Source organism: Phocoena phocoena, chromosome 9 (assembly GCF_963924675.1).
Source record: "Phocoena phocoena chromosome 9, mPhoPho1.1, whole genome shotgun sequence".
Taxonomy (NCBI): Eukaryota; Metazoa; Chordata; class Mammalia; order Artiodactyla; family Phocoenidae; genus Phocoena; species Phocoena phocoena.
Window position 1 is genome coordinate 92,422,621 of NC_089227.1, and position 23,431 is coordinate 92,446,051.

At 43.3% G+C, this 23,431-nt stretch overlaps 1 protein-coding gene across 1 annotated transcript in view; it reads right to left on the reverse strand.

Annotated features, from left to right (window-relative positions):
- Positions 1 to 5,735, reverse strand: part of KDM7A (lysine demethylase 7A) — a 74,762-nt gene extending 69,027 nt beyond the window's left edge. Inside the window, exon 1 of the mRNA XM_065883879.1 lies at positions 5,542 to 5,735. Coding sequence (XP_065739951.1) covers positions 5,542 to 5,735 — 194 coding nt within the window. The remainder of the gene's footprint in view (positions 1 to 5,541) is intronic.
- Between the last annotated feature and the right edge of the window lie 17,696 nt (positions 5,736 to 23,431).

Genomic DNA, 23,431 nt, shown 5'->3' on the forward strand with positions numbered 1-23,431 from the left:
TAGATGAGTTAATTAATACAGCTAATGCAGTTAGAACAGTGCCTAGAACTTGGTAAAGCATTCAACAAGTGTTCCTGAGTTCCTGGGACTCTAAGAGTGAGTAGCTGAGAAACTCCTATCCAATAGCACTATTCTAGGTAAAATGCTTCCATCCCCATAAACCAGGCTCTTCGTTCATTCAAACTTCAGGAATGAAAATTAATATAGGACATTTGTAAATTACCAAAACCACTCAAACGTTTAAAATCATCCCTCACCTGGATTATCACAATAGCTTTCTTACTCACCTGCCTGTCACCTTTGCCTCCCCCTCCAGTATTTTCTCCATGTAGCAGCCAGAGTGAACCTTTTAAAGGTTAAGTCAGATCGTTTATTCCTCCACTCAAAATATTTGACTATTTGCTCTGAGTGAAATCCGAAATTTTCTAGTGTTCAAATGGCTCCTTCACACAGCCTTCCATATCACACCGTATGAAAGTAGTCTTATACCACCCCCAGTCCTCCCTCTTCTCCTAACTCAGTTTTTCTTCACAGCACTTAGCATTCTTTTGTCATGTATATTTACTCATCTGTCCCACCTCCCCACCATCCCCACCTCCACAGAATGTAAGTTACAGGATAGCAAGGACTTTGCTTTGTTCATTGTTATATTCCTAGCACCAAGAACAGCGCCAGGCACACTGCAAACTGGGCCAAAGCCAACATCATACTCGATAAAGCACAAGAGGCAGTCCCTTGTGTCCGGAAAAAGAAATGAAATAAAATTACAAAATACTATGTGTCAGCTACTAAAGTGGCAAATTTTTAATTTTTTAAACTTTTTATTTTAATGTTTGAAGTGTTATAAAGCTTTAAAAAAATCTTCAGTGCCCATACAGCTCAGTGAACTTTTCCATCTATATACACTCATGTAACAACAACCCAAGACCAAGATATAGAACATTTCCTGCACCTCAGAAGCTCCCTTGAGCCTCCTCTCAGTAAACAGCCCCAGAGTGGTGAGTATCAATACTAGTATGACTTCTACCCAATTATGCCTGTACTTGAACTTCATATAAGTAGAATCAAACAGTATATGCTTTCATGTCGGTCTTCTTTTGTTCAACCTTATATCCGTGGGATTCACCCACGTTGTTGCATACATCAGTAGTGCATTCCTTCTTTATGGCTAAGTAGCATTCCATTTTATGATTATACCACAATTTATATAATCGACTATTGATGACAGTTAAGTTGCTCCAGTTTGGGGATAACATGAATAGTGCTGCCATGAATGGGCTTCTGGGTTCATGGATCTGTCTTTTGGTATCTGCAGAATGGCAACATTTTTGTTTGTTTGGGTTTTTTGGGGGAGGGCTGGGGGGAGGGAGATAATGGTTAATAATACCTTAGTGAGAATCCAGGGAAACGCAAGTAGGCAGTAGGTGAGAGTATAAACTGAAATAACCTTTCTGAAAGACATTCTGGCAATAGGCACAAGAAGCCTAAAAATATCTATGCCCTGTGACTAATAATTCTACTTCAAGGAAATTTCTTATTGAGTATTTACATGGGCCAGATCTTCTTCTAAGTGTTTTACATGTGTTAACTCATTTGATTTATTCTAGGAAACAGAGATGCTCAACAATGGTTTATTCAGAAGGATGTCAATCAACCATCCATCATTAGGAAATAGAAGAAAAACTAGTAAACAAAGTAAAAAACTAACAAGAGGAGAATGATTTTGAAATGTATTGTACTTCCATGAAATGAAACTCTATGCAGCCACCGAAAATGTTTCTCAAAGATCATTAAAGATATAGGAAAGGGCTTCCCTGGTGGCGCAGTGGTTGAGAGTCCGCCTGCCGTTGCAGGGGACACGGGTTCGTGCCCCGGTCCGGGAAGATCCCACATGCCACGGAGCGGCTGGGTCCGTAAGCCATGGCCACAAGCCTGCGCGCCCGGAGCCTGTGCGTCCAGAGCCTGTGCTCCGCAACGGGAGAGGCCACAACAGTAAGATGCCCACGTACAGCAAAAAAAAAAAAAAAAAGATATAGGAAAAAGTATACATTAATGAACGTTAGGTAACAGTAGAATACATAAAATAAATTCCTAGTTTTGTTTTATTTTTAAAAAGACATACGTATACCTTAAATGTTAAAGTACTGGTAATCACTGGAAGACATGGGTAATTTCATATTCTTGATTCTCTTCTGTACCTCCCAATTTTTCTACAATATGTTACTTTTGCCAATCAAAATGAATATATGAATAACAAGACTAATAAATAAAGGTGTTTACATTATAATGGGGAGACAAAAGACATTATAATACAACTGAATTAGGGCAATGATGCCATTTTGCATAGGATGATATAAAAGCTCTATGGAAAGACATCTATCCTAGAAATTAGTAGGGGGTAGGGCATTGTCAAGAAAGACCTCCATTGTCTTACTTCCACCAAGGACTCAGAGAGGAAAAACTCCGTCTCTAGGTTGGAAGGAACCTGCCAGGAAAATCCTGTTAATTCCTTAGCTTGCTGCCCCTAGGGTATCAATTATATGCTGTACCCTGGGCACATGTTCTTTTCCCCTCTCACTTACCAAAAAGGCTTAGGCAGACTGAGGGACTGGAATTCCTGAACACCAAGGATGCAGTCAAAGTTCAAAAGCCTCAAACCTGGAGGAAGCTGGTTCCATCTGCCCTCATGCCTGGCTAAAAAGCATCAAGGGAGGATCTTCCTTCCCACTAAGGATAAATTAGGGCAAAAACTTTTCGGATTTCCAGATGTCAGAAACTCCAGGCAGAGTTAACCCAAATTTATACCAAAATCTACTGACTCCTTGAGTTTAAAAAATTCTTCTACTCGAAAAAAATAAAAGTACCAAGAAGTTATACAGGAAAGACAATTCTCTGTATCCACCCTCCTACCCTCTCTTTCTCTTCTGCAGATGGACCATCCCTGGAAACCAAAGGAAAGCTGAGCATGGGGGTTAAAGCTGTACTTTGGTACTTTAGGGGCCAATTCTCACATAAACAAATGACAGTTGTTTAATAATTAATACCTAAGGAACATTTTGCTGTGTTCAACAAAGCATTCATTTTGTGGTACAATAAACAAAGTAAACATTGATTACAGGAAAAACATATGGACCCCAAATTACCAATGTTTCATTAAGAATTAAACTTGCTAATAAGCATGGCAGGACATTATCACGAAATCTTCTAACTTTTGACATCTGAATCACATTAACTTATCAAGGATTGCTGGTCAAAAAAGCCCTGGGTTCAAAAAGCACTTTTCAAAGTCACTTCCACAGATATAAAGTCACACAAATCTATGTGACAAAGGAGACCATACTTGTTTTGGCCCTGCTCTCCCTCCTTCACACACACCCTCTTTATTCTCCCTTCAACTTCTCCTATTTACGAATTTGTATTTAAATGTATTAACAAAATTCTCCATAAACTACCTGCAGCTTTTCATGGTTATAGTGTTACTTAAATTAAGATAAATAAAATTGTAGTCAAAAATATATTAACCTATCAAATCTCTACATTGTACCATGGGACAAATTTTTTATGCAGCTAAAATAGTTCTTTGAAAAAAATAAGAATTTACATAATCACCAGGGATTTGGGTTTTATTCTATATGTAACCTAGATTTTTGGATAATCTCTATTCTGGTTGCCTATGATGGGAAAAAAGGATGTAGAAATAGAATTGGCAAGACTTGGTATCTTCATATTTCAGTTTTACATACAATCAAAATATAGGCAAAACATCGGTTTCAAGTAATAAAAAAAGAACTTTAGATAATTTATTCTTCATTACAAAGCGGCACATTTGCAATAACATTCCCAGCATATACCAGACTATTGAAAGATTATCTGATATACAAAATAAGGATGCTGTCCTTCTTTTACAGTGACAATTTGTTGTGTTTTTTTTTCCCCCTCTGTTGTTGTGCTGTCAGAACTGTGCAACCTGAAAACTGATTAAAACTAGCTGTAGTTGAAAATTAAATAAAACCAACTGTACCTAGCACTGAACACTGACAAGAACGCTGTAATTTAACTGGTTTTCTCTCCCAGGTCCAGTAGAGGGAGACTAAGACATCTGGCCTGGTCGTGTAGCGTTTCTGCAAAATTGGGGAGGGGGGAGCGGAGGCTGTATTTAAATGTCCTGCTGTCAATCAAAGGACACTTCCTACAATCACAGTCACCATATCTGCTCTTACCCGCGAGCGTACTCTCACCCAGATACGACACGAAACGGTGCTCGGGAAACCTGCATCACCTAAAAGTGACCGCAGGCTTTGCCACAAGACCCAAATAAGGACTTTGGGAGCCCAACCTCAACTAGTTTCTTTGTTTAAATGCCTGCGAATCCCTCCCACGCCGGAGTCAAGAGGCTGTGGCGCCGCCCTTTATTAGCCTCACACTTTGATTACAAAACACACGAGTCGGCGGCTCGGCGGCGGAGGCGGCCCAAGCTCTCACAAACGTCAAACCCGAAACACAGGCGGCGGCCGAGGCAGAGGGCGACACTCGCCGCCCCCGCCACCCGACCCGAAATCCCCACCGTCCGGCGAAAGTTGGCCCGCATCAGGCCCCCGGGCGCTGGCCCCGGGCCGCCCGGGTGTCGCCGGCCCCTCGGGCGACGGGAAATTTCACTCTTTGTAAAGTTTGGGCTGCGGCACGGGGGCGACGCGGGGGGTTGGGGACGAGAGGCTGTCCCTTCGGGCCCCGCTGCCCACTCCATCCGCTCCACCCCCGCCGGGACGGGTTGCGCCGGGGTGGCGGGTGGAGGCCACGACCCGAGCCGCCCCGCCGCCCCGCCCGGGACCCCCGGCCCCGAACTTCCGACTGGCATCTTTCAAGTCCCCGAGAGTGCCTCATCTGTTGCTCTGTTTACTCCACGGAGCCCCGCCGGGCTGGCGCTACCGACGCCCCCGTCTCAGCGCCCCGCAGCCGAGGAAGTTTGATAAAGACCGGGGAAGGGGGCGCGACCGCGACCCGCTGACGGAGGCGGGGGGAAGGAGGGCAATTTCTGGAGACCCCGGGCCGTGGCCAGCCGGTCGCCGCCCGGAAGGAAGGCGCGGCGCCCGGCCGGGCACGGCGGCCGGCCGGGCGGCGACTCCGGGCCGGGAGCCCCGGGCGGGCGGGGCGGCGGCGGGCTGCGGGCTGCGGGCTGCGGGTGCGGCGAGGGGCGGCGGGCCGGGCCGGCGCTCCGCCCGCCGCCTCCGCCGGCGCCTACCCCGGCCGCGTCCCCTCGCCCCGGTCTCCTCCTGCCAACTTCTCGGCTGGTCCCCTTTGTTCCCGTTTGTTGTGGCGACTCTTCGCCCGGCCGGGCGATCCCACCAGCCCCCGTAGCCCGCCCGGCGCCCGGCGAGCCCGGGGCCCCGCGCGCCCCGCTGCCCGGGCCGGGGGATCGGCGCCGGGGCCCCTCGGCGCTCGGCGCGGCGGCCGGGCGGAGGGCGGCGCGGGCGGCCGGAGCGGCGAAGGCGGCGGTTGGCCGGTGGCCGGCGGCGGCGGCGGGGCTAGAAGGGGCTTATTTACCTGCCGTGGAACCAGTCCTTGCAGATATCGCACTCGATCATGAAGCGGTTCACGTCGTACGGCTGCCGGCACACACAGTACACCGGCGGGGGCGGTGGGGGCGCCGAGGCCCGGCCCGGAGCCGCTACCGATACGGCTGCCGCGGCGGCTCCAGCTGCTGCTCCCGCGGCCACCGCCGCCGCCGCTCCGGCCATCTTTAAAAAACACACACACGCTCGCTCGCTGCTCCGCTCGCCGACTGGAGCGAGCGCAGCCGCCAGCCAGCGCCGCCTCCTGCAGCAGCCGGAGCAGCAGCCGCGGCGGCGGCGGCGGCGGCGGCGGCGGCGGCGGCGGCGGCGGTGCCTCAGTGCGCGCGCGCGAGGCCACAGCCGGGCGCTGGGTGGCGGGGAGGGGGCCGCGGACGGCGGACGGCGGCGCGCGCACGACGCGCGCACGACGCGCTTGGTCCCGGTCCGGCTCCTTCCGGCGCTCCGCGCGGGGCCGTGCGTCTCGCGCACGTCGTTCTGCCGCCGGCGCGCGCGCCGCGTTCCTCTCGCGTCAGCCCGACGGAGGGACAGGCTGAAGGGCACGCGGGGCGGGGGAGGCGGAGGGAGGCAGAGGCTCCCTGAGGACACGCGCGGTGGCGCGGCGAGCGCGGCCCCGGGAGGAGGACAGCGGGCGCGTGCGAACTGCCGGCTCCGGCGTTTCTAAGTGAACGCAGAGGCCGGGGAAGTTACTGCGCAGTGAAAAGCGGCGCACGCTGCGTCTGTGCTCTGGCTCTCCGAACCGAGGAAATTAGAGCCCCGCCAGGGCCACCTCTTGACCGGGGGAGAATCTTAAATCAATTAGCAGCCGCCCCGCGACCTCCGTGGGTCCGAGCCTAGGATTAACAGCACAGCGAGCAGGTTATGCCCTGCTGTGGGGCAGGTGTGTGCTGGGGAGTCATTCAAACTTCCAAAACGTCCCACCCGAATTCCCACCGACCGGCCAGGAAATTAGTGTTGATGGAACCACTGGTAGGTGAAGGAGGTTGTTTCCAAGAGGAATTCATTTAATGGCTGTGAGCCGAGAGGGACCAGCCTTGAAATGTGGGTGGAGGAAGGACCAGAGAGGAACCCGGCATGTTTATAAACAACACGACTTAGATGCGAATATTTTCAAGTTCCCAGTTTGGAAGATAAGGATAAAATTCTAAATGACAGTGACACCTCGGAAAGGGACTACTACAAAAACCAGATAATACGGTACTTGGCACATAATTAGGCCACTAATAAAATATATTTGAAGGAAAGATGAGATTGATAAGAATAAAAACAGCTAACACATATCGAATAAAAATAGATTGCCTTGTTACAATTACGCGAATTGGAAGGGATGTTAAGAATTATGGAATCACAGAACATTGTAAATCAACTATACTTCAATAAAATTATATATATATATATATATATATATATATACATGCATATATATAGGAATTATGGAATCAGATATTTGTAGCTAAATTTCGCAAGCATTTCTGTCGTTGGTAAAATCCCTATAGCTCCCGTCTCATTCAGCCCCAGGGAGAGAACCACTGTTCTAGTCTAGCCTTTTTTTTTTTTTTTAATTTACTTATTTATTTTTGGCCGCGTTGGGTCTTCGTTGCTGTGCGAGGGCTTTCTCTAGTTGCGGCGAGCAGGGGCTACTCTTTTGTTGCGGTGGGCGGGCTTCTCACTGCTGTGACTTTTCTTTGTTGCGGAGCATGGGCTCTAGGTGTGCGGGCTTCGGTAGTTGTGGCACATGGGCTCAGTAGTTGTGGCTTGCAGGCTCAGTAGTTGTGGCGCACAGGCTTAGTTGCTCCGCGGCATGTGGGATCTTCCCGGACCAGGGCTCGAACCCGTGTCTCCTGCATTGGCAGGTGGATTCTTAACCACTGCGCCACCAGGGAAGTCCCTAGTCTAGCCTTTTTATAATTGAGAAAAGTAATTAACTTGCCTAAAATCTCAGATCTGGGCTTGAGCTAAAGTTTTTAAGTGTCTTGGTTCTACAACCAGTCCTTTTTCTACCACACCATTGCTTGTCACATATTTTGCAGGAAAAGAAACACCTAGAAGTCAGAGTTGACCACAGAGGGAATGAGTTCGAAACATATTTCCACTGGTGAAAAAAGAAAAGTTACTGTAACTCTAGCATATGTTTAGAGGCATCCTGGATTCAGGTAGTGAAAAGAGCCTTACATTCAGACCCTGCTTTGTAGAAACTGTGTGACCTTGGGCAAGTCACTCCATTTCTCTTGAATTAGATCCTTGAAGATCTCCTCAAAGAAAAATTATAGATAATAATATATTCCTTAACTACCTCACAGAGGCTTTATCAAAAGCAGAAGAGATCATGTATTTTTAAAAGTACACTGTAGAGGATGTGTGTTGTCATGGAAGTGCAGGCAGTGAAAGCTATCATGTTGGAGTTGGGGTGAGAAGGGTATCCACACAGGGACGTGCCCTGGTAGGGGGTGTTCTCAATGCTGGAAGGGCCGCCTGACCCTGGGATATCACCATGGGTGGAGTGAGGAAGGTGGTCAAGCAGAGGAGGAGGCAGCAGTGGTGATGGGAGATTGGTTATGAACAAGAGGATTGATCCAGTAAGTAAATATATTAAGGAAAATGGGAGCCAATTTCTCACTGTTGAGGAAGAGATTACAAATATAGAAAGAAAACTAGAATGAATCTTTCGGTAGTGAACTGGTAATGGAGGTATCAATCTATTTCTATTTATAGAAATAAATATAGGTGTATAAGTACATGCACACTCTCTCCACTGAGAGGGTCTGGGGCACAACAAAATGATGAGTATATCTAGCCCAGATCTTGCCTTCTAAACACCATTCTCTTCATTTTTCTTCTTGGGAAAACGGCTGATTCCAGGACTGGAGAAGAGAAGTACAGGATGAGACTAGAGCCCCTAGTGGTGCCAGAAAAAAAGGGCATGTGCAAACAATAATGGAGCATGTCAAAAGGGCACAGGCCAACTTGTGTCCCAAATCTGGGACAAAATAAAAAATAATAATGTATTTAAACACATTGAATAACATAGGAAACCATACAGATGTAAATAACACAAATTGAAAGTTTGAAAAGGACTGGAATATTTGCAAAGTTTCAAAGTATCTCCCCATCAAATTCTTACTAATTACAAAGACAATTAAAGTAACTTTACAATGGAAAAGTCTGGCAAGCACCATCTTAATCAAGCGATCAAGGGCCATCAGTAATGGGACAAATCAGAATCATGCACCACCTAATAGGATCCAGTGAGCATACTAGCATCACTTCTGTGTATTTTTGCCTGGTCCACTTAGTTGAGTCTCCAGTTTGGAAACACAGCTAGTTTCAAAGGCACATCAAAAAATCAGCAAGAATAAGAACACTATAAGGCATACAAATCTGTAAGGAAAGGTTAGAAAATTGTAAACACAAAGATTTGACCTGGAGAAGAAAAGAATGAAGGCTAGAACTCTGAATAATGCCAAAATTTTAGTGACAATCTCCATGCCTAGTAATTAAGAGCATGTGTTTGAATTCCACAATCTACTATCTCTGTGACAACTTACTAACTGTTGGGTTTTAGTTTTCTCATTTTAAGGGGTGATAAGAATATCTACCTCACACAGTTAGGTGCATTAAATGAGATAACAAAATGCAGGTCACAATTCTTAGTACATAGTAACCCATATAGCTATTAGCTATAATTATGAGTAATTATTTTACTTGTTTATTAATAATAATAAGACCGAAGAGCACCTAGAAAGTTACGAGGGAAGGCTAGGAGAGTATTATTACAAAAAAGGGGGAAGAGAATTTCAGAAAGAAAATATCCTGAGGGAGGGATACATTAGGAGATTGGAACTGACATATACACACTACTATATATAAAATAGATAATAAGAACCTACTGTATAGCACAGGGAACTCTACTCAATACTCTGTTATGGCCTATATGGGAAAAGAATCTAAAAAGAGAGTGGGGGGCTTCCCTGGTGGCGCAGTGGTTGAGAGTCCGCCTGCCAATGCAAGCAACACGGGTTCGTGCCCCGGACCAGGAAGATCCCACATGCCGCGGAGCGGCTGGGCCCGTGACCCATGGCCGCTGAGCCTGCGCGTCCCGCAACAGGAGAGGCCACAACAGTGAGAGGCCCGCGTACCACAAAATAAATAAATAATAAATAAATAATAAAATAAAAAGATAGTGGGTATATGTATTTGTATAACTGATTCACTTTGTTTACACCTGAAACTAACACAACAATGTAAATCAACTATACTCCAATAAAAAATTAAAAAAAGAAAATCTTGAGGAGAGACACCCAGCTCCATGTCAGCATTGGTTGGCAACGACTGTGGAGATACCTCTCTACCTTTCTCCTTAGCAGGTACCTACCATACATCTTCCTTAATTTTCATATCAAATTGAAGTCACTCTGTGGATTGTTTTTAACACTCCACTTGTCCATAAACCCTCATTTCTTTAAAAAGAAATGTTTGCTCCAGCCTAACAACTCTGCTTCCCACTACTACCAATACTGGTCTATCTCCATGACCATGTCTGCTATTCACTTCCTCAGTATTCCCTCTCCTTCCTTTTTCTTCAAAACACTGTTCATGACTTCCCCAATGCAGGGGACACGGGTTCGAGCCCTGGTCCGGGAAGATCCCACATGCCGCGGAGCAACTAAGCCCGTGTGCCACAACTACTGAGCCGGGCTCTAGAGCCTGCGAGCCACAACTACTGAGCCCATGCTCCACAACTACTGAAGCCTGCGTGCCTAGAGCCTGTGCTCTGCAACAAGAGAAGCCACCGCAATGAGAAGCCCGCGCACCTCAATGAAGAGCAGCCCCCCTCGCCGCAACTAGAGAAAGCCCGCACACAGCAACGAAGACCCAACGCAGCCATAAATAAAAATTTTTAAAAATAAAGAAAGGAACATGGTAGAATCAGAGCACTGGGAAGGTGGGTTTTGAACAGTGTTTTCTTTTTTGTTTTTTTAATTAATTAATTTTTATTTTTGGCTGCATTGGGTCTTCGTGGCTGCACGTGGGCTTTCTCTAGCTGTGGTGAGCGGGGGCTACTCCTCATTGCGGTGCGCGGGCTTCTCATTGCCGTGGCTTCTTGTTGCAGAGCACGGGCTGTAGATGCGTGGGCTTCAGTAGTTGTGGCACACGGTCTCAGTAGTTGTGGCTCACGGGGCTCTAGAGCACAGGCTCAGTAGTTGTGGTGCTTGGGTTTAGTTGCTCCGCGGCAAGTGGGATCTTCCCCGACCAGGGCTTGAACCAGTGTCCCCTGCACTGGCAGGCGGATTCTTTTTTTCTTCTTCTTTTAACATCTTTACTGGAGTATAATTGCTTTACAGTGGTGTGTTAGTTTCTGCTTTATAACAGTGAATCAGCTATACATATACATATATCCCCATATCTCCTCCCTCTTGTGTCTCCCTCCCTCCCACGCTCCCTTTCCCACTCCTCTAGGTTGTCACAAAGCACCAAGCTATGTCTCTGTGCTATGTGGCTGCTTCCCACTAGCTATTTATTTTACATTTGGTAGTATATATAAGTCCATGCCACTCTCTCACGTCGTCCCAGCTTCCCCTTCCCCTTCCCCATGTCCTCAAGTCCATTCTCCATGTCTGCATCTTTATTCCTGTCCTGGCAGGCAGATTCTCAACCACTGTACCACCAGGGAAGCCCATAACATGTTCCTTTCTATAAGTAAAATTTAATTTGCTATTACTTGTGTGCTCCTCAGGTCTTCAGTCAGTGCCTATACTTTTTTTTTCCTAGAGGATATTTACTTTTCTTCTTACAGATTCAGAAACAGAAGGCGCTTGTTTCCGAAACGCTATCCATACTTGAAGAAAAAACAGAATCATTAGAAAAAAATGTTAACAAAAGAAAGGAAATGGTAGAGTATTTAGCTGTAGATCTGGTCACTTCTTTGGTGAAGAAAGTTATAGACTTTTGGCCTATGCAATGCAATTTGAGGATCCTGAAAGAAATTACCCACCCCAAGTGGTTTTCTTTATCGGTCTGCCAGGGTGCATAAAATTCCCACTTTTACAGTCATCCCTTCAAGGTGGGGTAGAGGGTCCTGAGCAAATACAGATATACCAAGTGTGAGAGGTATCCCACTGATGGTGATTTCTGTGGAACACTAACACCCACACTAAGAAATATTCTGGGGGTGTGATGAATTGGGAGATTGGGATTGACATGTATCCACTGATGTGTATAAAATGGATGACTAATAAGAACCTGCTATATAAAAAAATAAATAAAATTTAAAAATTAAAAAAAAAAAAATTCTGGGGACTGAAGGTTTCCACAGTCAAGTAAGTTTGGACAAGGCTACATACTGTGACTTCTGCAGTTAAAAGAAAAAAGAAAAGAAAAGAAAATCTGGAGCCTGTGTAATTTTGACTCTGCATCTCCCAAAATCATTTGACCTCTTAATGTGTTGAAGTTTTCTTTTCTCATAATAACTATTAATGTCCCACAGGATAAACGTATTCTGGGAACGCTACCTTGAACCACTGACATGTCTTAAATGATAGTGGTTTGCTCTTGTGTAGCACTTTATGCTACTTGATCCTCACAATAGTTTATCAGATTAACTAGAGTAAGCAGGGAACAGCCTGCTTAAAGTTGTAGGAGAAGATAGAAAATTTGATTTTACAGAGCTGAAGGGAAGAGGAAATGCCTGGTTAGAAAACATCACCTGGACTTCTCTGGTGGCACAGTGGTTAAGAATCCGCCTGCCAATGCAGGGGACATGGGTTCGAGCCCTGGTCCGGGAAGATCCCACATGCCGCGGAGCAACCAAGCCCGTGCGCCACAGCTACTGAGCCTGCGTTCTAGAGCCCAAGAGGCACAACTACTGAGCCCTCCTGCCGCAACTACTGAAGCCCGCGCACCTAGAGCCTGTGCTCTGCAACAAGAGAAGCCACCGCAAGGAGAAGCCCGCGCACCACAACGAAGAGTAGCCCCTGCTCTCCGCAGGTAGAGAAAAAACCCGCGCAAAGTAACAAAGACCCAACATAGCCAAAAATAAATAAATAAAATAAATAAATTTAAAAAGAAGAAAAAGAAAACATCACCCAAGGAGACTAGATCTTGAAGAGGAAGTGCATGGTTGGTGCTGGGAGGAAGGACCGCAGGGTCCCAGGAGAGAAGGCAGAACCCCAGCACACAAAGCTCGGTAGCTGTGTTGACAGTCAGCCTGATTTTCTTTGCTTCTGCCCCAGGAGCTGGGGAAAATTCTAAACTGATGGCCCAGTTTAAGAAGTTATTAAAGGAAACTGTCAACATGTTGAACGTATTCAATCAACATGCAAATTTAAGAATAAAACAGTGATGAGAAAGTGGTATAAATGAAGGCAAAGCAGATGTGACATTAGTAAGGAAAACGAATCAAAAATGTAGCCTGACATTACATACCTTCTGAAGGGATACAGTATAAAGTACACAGCTTCACTTATGAAGTATTCTTTTTTTTTTTTTGCGGTACGCGGGCCTCTCACTGCTGTGGCCTCTCCCGTTGCGGAGCACAGGCTCCGGACGCGCAGGCTCAGCGTCCATGCCTCACAGGCCCAGCCGCTCTGCGGCATGTGGGATCCTCCCGGACTGGGGCACGAACCCGTATCCCCTGCATCGGCAGGCGGACTCCTAACCACTGCGCCACCAGGGAAGCCCTATGAAGTATTCTTGCTAAAAATGTTTAACCTGAATGTAATTAAGCCATTAGACTTAACTTCCGGTTTACAGGAAATTCAGGAGATAGCGCAGCAAGTTGCAAGATACCACAGGGAATTAAGACCCATCCAATACGTGAAACCTTCCACAAGACAACTGGCTTAGTCTCTTTAATAAGGTGTAATTAAGAAAATGGGAAGGGAAGGGCTTCCCTGGTGCCTCAGTGGTTAAGAATCCGCCTGCCAATGCAGGGGACATGGTGTTCGAGCCCTGGTCCGGGAAGATCGCACATGCCGCGGAGCAACTAAGCCCGTGCGCCACAGCTATTGAGCCTGCGCTCTAGAACCGACGTACCACAACTACTGAGCCTGCGCTCCACAACTACTGAAGCCCGCGCGCCTAGAGCCCTTATTAAAAAAAAAAAAAAGGAAAAAGGGATGGGGAACAGGAGAGAGGAGGAACACTGTTTTAGATAAAAGTCTTAAGAAAATAACCAAATATAAATAGATAGGTAGATAGATGATGGATGACAGATAAAGGACATATGACTCAGCCATAAGAAAGAATGAAATAATGCCATTGCAGCAACATGGATGGACCTAGAGATTATCATACTAAGTGAAGTAACCCAGACAGAGAAAGACAAACATCATGATATCGCTTTATATGTGGAATCTAAAAAAAAAACATACAGATGAACTTACTTACAAAACAGAAATAGACGACAGGCATAGAAAACAAACTTATGGTTATCAAAGGAGAAGGGATAAATTAGGAGGTTGGGATTAATAGATACACACTACTGTATATAAAATAGATAACCAACAAGGACTTACTGTATAGATCAGGGAACTATCCTCAGTATTTTGTAATAACCTATAAGGGAAAAGAATCTGAGAAAAATATATATATACATATATCTGAATCACTTTGCTGTACACCTGCTGTTCACAACATTGTAAACCAACTATACTTCAATAAAAAGAAAAGAAAAGAACTAAATATAATTTATGAACTTTGATCCTGATTGAAAAAAACCTAGAAAATACAGTTTGGGGGATAATTGGGGACATCTTAATATAACGTGGGTATTAGATGACATTAAGTATACATTAATTTTCTTTGCTGTGTTACAGTATTGTGGTTTTGTAAAAGAATGTCCTTACTTTTAGGAGACATGCTAAGGCTTGAAAGGTAAAGCATTATGATGTCAGCATTTGCTTCGAAAGGCTCAGCAAAAAAAAAAAAAAAAAGAGGAAAAGAAAGACGGAGATGAATGAAGCAAATACAATAATATTAACAATTGCTGAATCTAGGTAATGACATGTATATGAGTGTTCATGGTACTAGCCTTTCAGCTTTTCTGTATTTTTGTAATTTTCCATAAGTTTAAAAGTCTAACCTTTCCTGAGTCTGTTCTGAAGTTAAATAAATGATATTTTTGTAGTGAATAATACCTTCTAGAGTTACACCTGTCTTTCATAAATCAAAGTGCTATGCGATTATTATTTTGTTTAAGCTTCACAACCCAAAGGGTTATGAAATAAGGTAGAATTTGACCCTTCTGAAGAGGAATAGGGAGGGGCACTTTTTACAGAGAAAGTTTCCTAAATGCTCCTAATGCTGTGTCCCCACCACTCCACCCCTTGTCTAATGAGATGATGTTACTCACAGGCGTGTGCCCCACGTGTTGATAACCACTCTGTTAGACTAGTCTCCATACAAAAACCTCCACCCGTGGGACTCCCCCGGTGGTGCAGTGGATAAGACTCTGCGCTCCCAATGCAGGGGGCCCGGGTTTGATCCCTGATTGGAGAACTAGATCCCACATGCATGCCACAACCGAGTTTGCATGCCGCAACTAAGGAGCCCACATGCCACAACTAAGGAGCCCGTGAGCCACAAATAAAGAGCCCGCCTTCTGCAACTAAGACCCGGTACAACCAAATAAATCAATATTTTTTTTAAAAAAAGAAAAGCTCCACCTGTGCCCCACTCTAACCATGAGGAAAAACATCAGGCAAATTCCAATAAAGAAGCATTTTACAAAATACCTGAGAAGTACTCCCCAAAACTGTCAAGGTCATGAAAAACAAGAAAAGCCTGAGAAACTGTCTCAGCCAAGAGGAGCCTAAGGAAACATGACAATTAAATGTAATGTAGTGTGCTAGATGGGATCCTGGAAAAGAAAAAGGACATTAGGTTAAAACTAAAAAAAAAAGAATAAACCATGAGCTTTAGTTAATTATGATGCATCAATATCAGTTTGTTAATTGTAGCAAATGTATTGGACAAGTGGAGGATGTTAATAATAGGGGAAACTTGGTACCTGCATATGGGAATTCTATATTATCTTCTCAATTTTTCTGTAAATTTAAAACTGTTCTTTCGGGGGCCTAGAGCTTAGAGGTATCCCATAATCACAAATGCTTTGGATTTGTTATTATTTTGGTCTATCAAAAAGTTCTTGTGGGGCTTCCCTAGTGGCGCAGTGGTTGAGAGTCCGCCTGCCGATGCAGGTGACACGGGTTCGTGTCCCGGTCTGGGAGGATCCCACATGCTGCGGAGCGGCTGGGCCCGTGAGCCATGGCCACTGAGCCTGCACGTCCGGAGCCTGTGCTCCGCAACGCGAGAGGCCACAACAGTGAGAAGCCCGCGTACCGCAAAAAAAAAAAAAAAAAGCTCTTGTGTACATTACCTACAAAATCTCCATGTTTCAATTACCAACCCATTTACTAAAAAATAGTTACAGAGGACACTAGATCATGGTTTCCCATTCTGAGTTCTTTGGTACTTCGATGCAGTTGGAGATGATGCACCTGGTGGGGTGAGCAACATGTTATTAACAATGATTCAGTCTGGAAATTTATGCATGTCTGGGTCTGTGTGTATTGTGTACTTGTTATTAGCCCGAGAGGTTGGCAAAATTTTTAAGTATGTATTCATCCATTCATTTATTATTGAGTGTCTACTCCATACATCTGGTAGTTGCTAAGAACACAAGAATAAAAGACACATCCCCTGTCCTCAGTGGGCTCTTACCATAAAAGAGATAAACAAGTAAATATAAAATTCTAACATAATATGCTAAGAGTTTTGATGGAGAAAAACACAAAGAGCTGTGGCAGCACATAGGGAGGACATCTAACCTGGACTGGGGTTGATCAGGGAATGTTTAGTCCAAAAGGACAGACAAATATTGAAATAAATTCTATGTCCTTCACCATCCTTATTTATGAAATAGTAAAAATTTTACTTTCCAAGCAGTATAAAGAAGTTTCAGGGCTGCCCTGGTGGCGCAGTGGTTGAGAGTCTGCCTGCCGATGCAGGGGACACAGGTTTGCGCCCCGGTCCGGGAGGATCCCGCATGCCGCGGAGCGGCTGGGCCCGTGAGCCACGGCCGCTGAGCCTGCGCGTCCGGAGCCTGTGCTCCGCGACGGGAGAGGCCACAACAGTGAGAGGCCCGCGTACCGCAAAAAAAAAAAAAAAAAAAAAAAAAAGAAGTTTCACTCCCACCTCAAGTATAAGTGGGAGGTGTGTGTGTGTATGTATATATATATATATATATATATACATGTTTTTGGTTTTTCAGGTTATAAGAAGCAAACTAAATAATCAAGGTAGTACTTACTAGTAATGAGGCTGGGGTGTGTATCTTTAAAGGGAACTGAATGAGAGGCAGTGGCAAAAATTTCTTGTATAACAACACCACCAAACACTTATTAAGCATTCAAGGTGGTGTGTTTAGCAATACTATAAGTATAAAGAAAAATTTAATAAATAGAAAAATTTGATAAATAGAGAATTATGGACACGTTCTTCTTTTTTTTTTTGGCCATGCCACACGGCTTGCAGGATCTTAGTTCCCCAACCAGGGATTGAACCCGCACCCTCCACAGTGAAAGCACCAAATCCTAACCACTGGACCACCAGGGAATTCCCCAGTGGACAACTTCTTAATAAATTTTGTTTGCATCCTTATTTCAGGGGTGATTCCTCCTTGTTTCTGATTAATGCAGTTAGCAGTCACTCCTAATGATCAGTAAACAAATATTTTTAAAATGCAAAGAATCTCTTTCAAATTGAACCCAAATGACAAGTAATTCTTTTGTGGCCTGAAAATTGCAGCACGAATATATATGTAATAAGTTTGGATATTGTTCATTGTCTTTGAATTCTTCATATATGACTTATAAATCTTTTGCCTATGGATAACTAATTTACAACCTATTAAGTCTGTAGATTTAATTAAATTGTGAGTCCTGCCTCTTAATTTTATTGCCTCACATATTTATTCTTTTATAGGTTGTAATTAAGAAATTAACATTAAAACCAAAATGGGTTTTGAGTTTAAGTTTTGTTTTCGAATTGCACAAAAGCTACAAAATACTACTAAATAACTTTCTTCATAGTATTAGAGATAGAGTTTAGAATTCCCAGCTATCTTTTCCTTAAGTACTTAAAAATAGGAATTAATGTATAGTCAGCCTGAATATTCAGGGCCAGTCATGGGAAAGAAGCTTATATTCTCTTATGTTTCAGGAAAAAATAGCTTTAAAGATGATTTTTAACAAAAATACTAAAAAGAATTACCTTAGAAAAGAATTACCTGCAGAAACAAAAGTAAGTTTGGTTAATAAGATTTTACTGAGGTCTGTTTCATATAAGGCAGTATACTGGATGCCATGAAGAAAATGAAAGAAATGTATAAATGGTTCCTGTTTTAAGAAACTTATAATTTACAAGAGTAAAAAAATAGTGAGCAAAGAGTTAATCATGTGGTACACAGGCAGCCCTGAAAATCCAAGATTTTCAAAGGACGTGGTGAAAAGAACATTCAGTCAAGAACAAACACAGAATTTCAGCACAGATTTGTATAAAAGCTGTGAGGAAGACCAAAGCCTAGGATGAGCTGGGCCTTGCCAAAAGAAATTCAGGACAACTAAAAGGACTCTTTAATCTATATTTAGAGTGAGAAAAAGAACAAGGAAGGTGTAGGCATGATGGTAGGGGCGGATGGCGTAATATTGACAGATGATAAAGCAAAATTCTCAACATCTATTTAATTTTCATCTCTTATCAGAAGATGTCTTTGGAGCTAGAAAATAGTCTCTGCCAAAAAAAAAAATGGTATGTGAAACTATGTATGGATTTGACCCACTTGTTTGTAGCAGCATGGGAAGATTAGAAAGGTTCTCTACTTGAAACTAGATTTAGCTTATTGAGTGGGCCAGAGGGAAGTATCAAAGTACAGGAGAGGCGGAGGCAGGTGGTTCTAGAGACACAGATCCAGGTGCAGATGCACGATGGATCAGTTTATCCACCGGAAATGGGAACACCAGATGACAATGCAAAGAAAGCTGTTGGTGGTAGGACCAGAAAGACAAGGTAGCAGAGAATGGAATCCAGAGCTAGTATTTATATACATATAAAACAACCTCAATGAGAGTAGCATTTTGATCCTTCGACTTTTCTAATGTGGAAAATAGGACAATTGCTAAGGCTATGCTGCTAGCAAGAGGAACAGGTGAGATTTGACCCCAGGTCCATATGACTTCACAGTCTCTTTCCTCTGTATGCTGAAGACAGCCCAATAATATGGAATCCCAAGGATAATAAACTTAAAAGTCAAAGGCACCCATTGGCATCAAGGAAGTCTGTGAGCAGCTATGAGGGCTCCTGTCTTGGGACTGGAGTTTAGGAGTTGGGTGACCTTCTCTGGGCAAAGAGACTGGCAGGAAGAAAGTTAAGTACTAGGCCTATGTGATCTTGGATATATCAAAAGAATGACCTGTCACAGGGACTATGACAGAGGCCAGGAATTAGAAATACAATTCAAGGAAGGAACTTGTTGCTGAGCTGCTTAAGTACTTCCTGCTAAGATGCACATGCAACTGGTAGAGTGGTAAAGGGAAACCCCAGGAGTGTAACTGAGCAGAAGGCCAGGAGAGCAACCTGTCAGATGAGGAAGGAGGACAGAAGGACAGGAAGACAAGAGGAAGGTTTCCAGGGACTAAAAAATAATGAAACTGACAGGTTGCTTGAAATGATCTTTTTAACATTAGAACAAAAAACTGATGACAGACATAGTTGCTCATTGGGGCCAATTAAAATTAATGAGTAAGCACTTAGAAAATTAAAATAGAAGTTTATTTATTTATTTATTTACTTTTAATTTATTTTTTTGGCTGCTCTATGCAGCTTGTAGGATACTAGTTCCCCAACCAGCAACTGCACCCGGGACCTCATCAGTGAAAGCACGGAATCCCAACCACTGGACCACAGGGGAATTACCAAGTTGATTTTAATTTTAGGACAAACTAAAGTTGTAAGAGAAAGGAAACAATCAGAGTACACTATGGGGTTCTATAGTGAATCCTATTTAAACTCTGATTATTGATTTTTTTTTTTTTTTTGCAGTACGCGGGCCTCCCACTGTTGTGGCCTCTCCCGTTGCGGAGCACAGGCTCTGGATGCGCAGGTTCAGCGGCCACGGCTCACGGGCCCAGCCGCTCCACGGCATGTGGGATCTTCCCGGACCGGGGCACGAACCCGTGTCCCCTGCATCGGCAGGCGGACTCTCAACCACTGTGCCACCAGGGAAGCCCCTGATTATTGATTTTTTAAAATTGTAATATAACTGTATTTAGAAGATGGAAAGAACAGAAGAGGGGGAGGATGGATTGAAAGAGTTAAATCCTCAGTAACAATAACAGGAAGTCAATAGGTAATGTCCAAAATTGATAAATAGTCATATAAGTATTTTATTTAGAAATATGGAGTTAAATAACAGAAAAGTGGTTAAAAGAGTTCAAAGTAGTTGCCAGTAGAGGATGGGCCTGGATGGCATGGAGGTGGGGAGCAAAGGTAGAGCAATGACAGCAGAGGACTGCTTTTTTCACTGTAAGTCATTTTGTACTATTTGATTTATCACTTACATCCTTGTATTATTATGAAAACATTGCTAACTTTTTAAAAGCAGGTGGGATTTGATTGACTGAAAAAGGGAAAGGGGAACCACACCCAAACTAATTGTGGATCTTCCCAAGAAAGCTTCAGAGAAGCTTCAAGCTCTAGTCAATATAGTTAAAGACAAGGAGTGAGCCGTGGGACAATCATCAGATAACTCATTAAAGAACTTTTGAACCACCTGGAACACCTCCCCTTTCCTCCTCAGAAACAGAGTTGCTGGTGGCAGCAGCTTTGCCCTAGGCCAAAAGTTGTCAGACTACTGGGCTTGTTTTCAGGCTTGTTAAAACCCAGACTGCTGAGCCTCACCCCCAGAGTTTCAGTAGGTCTAGGGTGGGGCAGAGAATTTGCATTTCTAACAAGTTCCCAGGTGATGTTTAGGCTGCTGCTGGTCTGGTACCACACTGAGAACCCCTGATCTAGGCAGAAGCTAGAACTACTCTCTAAAGAAAGTGGGCAGCATGCCTAAGGAGGGGTCCTAATAAGGGTACTGAGGGCTGAGAGAGAAATGCAGCAGAGCTTAGGTAACTCCAGGCCTCCACAACAGACGCCAGGAAAAAGAAGGAAGAGAAGAAGGAGTAAAAGATAAGGACAGAAATACACTGAGCTGCTATTTTCCCAGAATAAAGCCCTTCTTCCTTTGATAACTGAGAAGTCCCCCAACCTGCGGGCCTGATACTCACAGACCTGATCTGAATGCCTGTAAGCACTCCCTGGCCCACCTACCTAAAACTCACACAGTAAGGGCTCCCATTCAAGGAAGAACCATGTGGATAAACTGCAGAAAAAGCCCAAACCAGCTCATACTAATAAAGAGAAATGTGTATTATAAATGTGAAGGGACAAAAAGGCATGTGAGGAAAATCAACGGTGTAAAAGAGAAGGACTAATGTGGAAAACAAACACACAAAGAAACAACAACTCACCCTAGAGGAAGCATAATTCAGGAACACAAGAGAAATATACCTTTTTCTTAATTCTAATGAGTAGCCTCAGAGAAAGTTGAGAGCAAATTTCAAGAAAAAAGAGTAAGCTGCTATGAAACAGGAACCTTCATAGCTCCTTCAGAATTCCTCACAGAGTTTGAGGAACCTAAAAATTATGACTATTAGAGTAAAAGAAAAAAAGTGAAGGAGTGAAATAATGAATGAACAAAGCTAAAGGCCAAATTAGTGATATGGAAGATAAACCTAAGGACATCTCCCAGAACATAATGCAAAAAAGACAAGCAAATAGGAGATATGTGAGGGAAATTGAGACACAGAAGATGAAGAAAGTCCAATATTTATCAAATGGAAGTTCTGCAAGGAAAGAAAACAAAGAGGGGAGAAAAATCAAAGAAACAATAAGGAGAAAATCCCCTAAGCTTAGGAATGAAATGAATTATTTCAGATTAAAAGGGCCCACTGAATGCCAAAGCAAAGCAGTTATAATGAGACCCACAGGGAGGTGTCCTTGGTGAAAATCCAGAATAAAATTCAGATTAAAATTTATGTATGTATGTATTTATATTCAAAGTTTCTAGAAAGAGAAAGCATGTTACCTGCCAAGGAATAAGAATCAGTCTGACTTCAGACTTATCAACATGGCTAGATGCTTGAATGTCTTCTAAGTGGGTCCAGCTTCATAATTTGTAGGGCTCAGAGAAAATGAAAATGTGGCATTCCATAAAAAATTATTAAGAATTTCAAGATGGTGACAGCAGAGACTTAAACCAAACAAGGGCCCTTTTAAGCATAGAGCCTCATTAATCTGTGCTTCCTTTATTTCAGGCCATTCTCGGCTTCCAATGCTTGTTGTATTTCATGCCACTCTCTTTCTTGGGGTGGACAGGTCTCATGCCAGTGAAGGCAGCCCTGCTTCCAGGTTCTGAGAAGCAAAGACTTTGAACCTAAAATCCTATACTCAGCCAAACTGTCAATTAAGTAGAAGTGCAAACAGATGTTTTTGGACTTGTAAGAATTTAGAAAATTTGACACCTACCCTATGTGAAAAAAGTATCTGAGTAGTTTTCAAAAACAAACGAACAAAAAACAAAAACAAAAACCCCAGAGCTTCCAGAAAAACAAATCAAGGACTCCAAGAAATACAGTGGCTTGAAATACCAGAAACAGTGTTAGCTGAGAATGACCTAGAAGTAAAGGAAGTTTAAAAAATAGGGGACACATTAGGCATTGATGCATAAATAATTTTTCTTTAAGCTTCAAAGATTTAATGACATTGGATTACATTCCTTCCCTGCCAATCATTGTTGGTTCAGTGATGAATAATATTTAAATAATTATAATATTGTAATGGCTTTTTAAATGATTTTTATTTTTAGAATCAATCTACAGTCAAAACACAGAAAACGTTACCTATGGTCACAGAATGTAAATATTTTAAATCTTGATAATGTAAAAAAAAAAGTCTAATAAAGAAATGAGAGGCAGATGAGAAAAGAAAGGAAATGAAAGTGTGCAAATTTCTTCATCTATCAGCAGAGAGTCAATGGGATCTGCCTGAATTTGATAAACCCAGAAATAAAGGCTTTAGTATTTTATGTGAAGTTGTAAGATATCCCACAGAAGAACTAAAGAACTGAAAGAACATATCTAATAAAAACTGGTTAGAGAAAGTAGGCAGCATTATAGATGTGTTAAATTCTTCATTTGCACAGCAAGGAATTAGTAGATACTTTCTACATTGATAAATCAGGAAAAAAAGTCATAAACAAATTATCTGGGGTTCTATAATAACCACCATCAAACGTAAAACAGAAAATCTTTACAATGGGGGCTTCTAAGGAGTGAGTCTTAGGGATCCATTTGGGGAAGGGAATGTGATGTTTATTTTCCATCTTATACTTTTATTTTATACTTTTCTGGATCGTTCTAATTTTGCTATGTGCATGCATTGTTTCTATAATTACAAGTCAGTTAAGCAAAAAAAAAGGCAACGAGAGAGAGAGGGATCAGTAGCAGCCATTACGGCTTGAACTTATCTTTCTTTCCTGGTTACTAGACTGGTAGATAAACGGGAACTCACTACACCATGTCCCACTCCCTCTTCTAGGAGCCAGGGGTGCAGCAGTGAACTTAAAAATTAAAACAAAACAAGTAACTGAAAAAAAAAAAAAACAAGTAACTGTCCTCATGGAACTTGCATCCTAGTATAGGAAGCTGAAATCCTAGGTGATAAGCTCTAAATAAACTTCAATTAAGGAAAGGCCAAGGGGA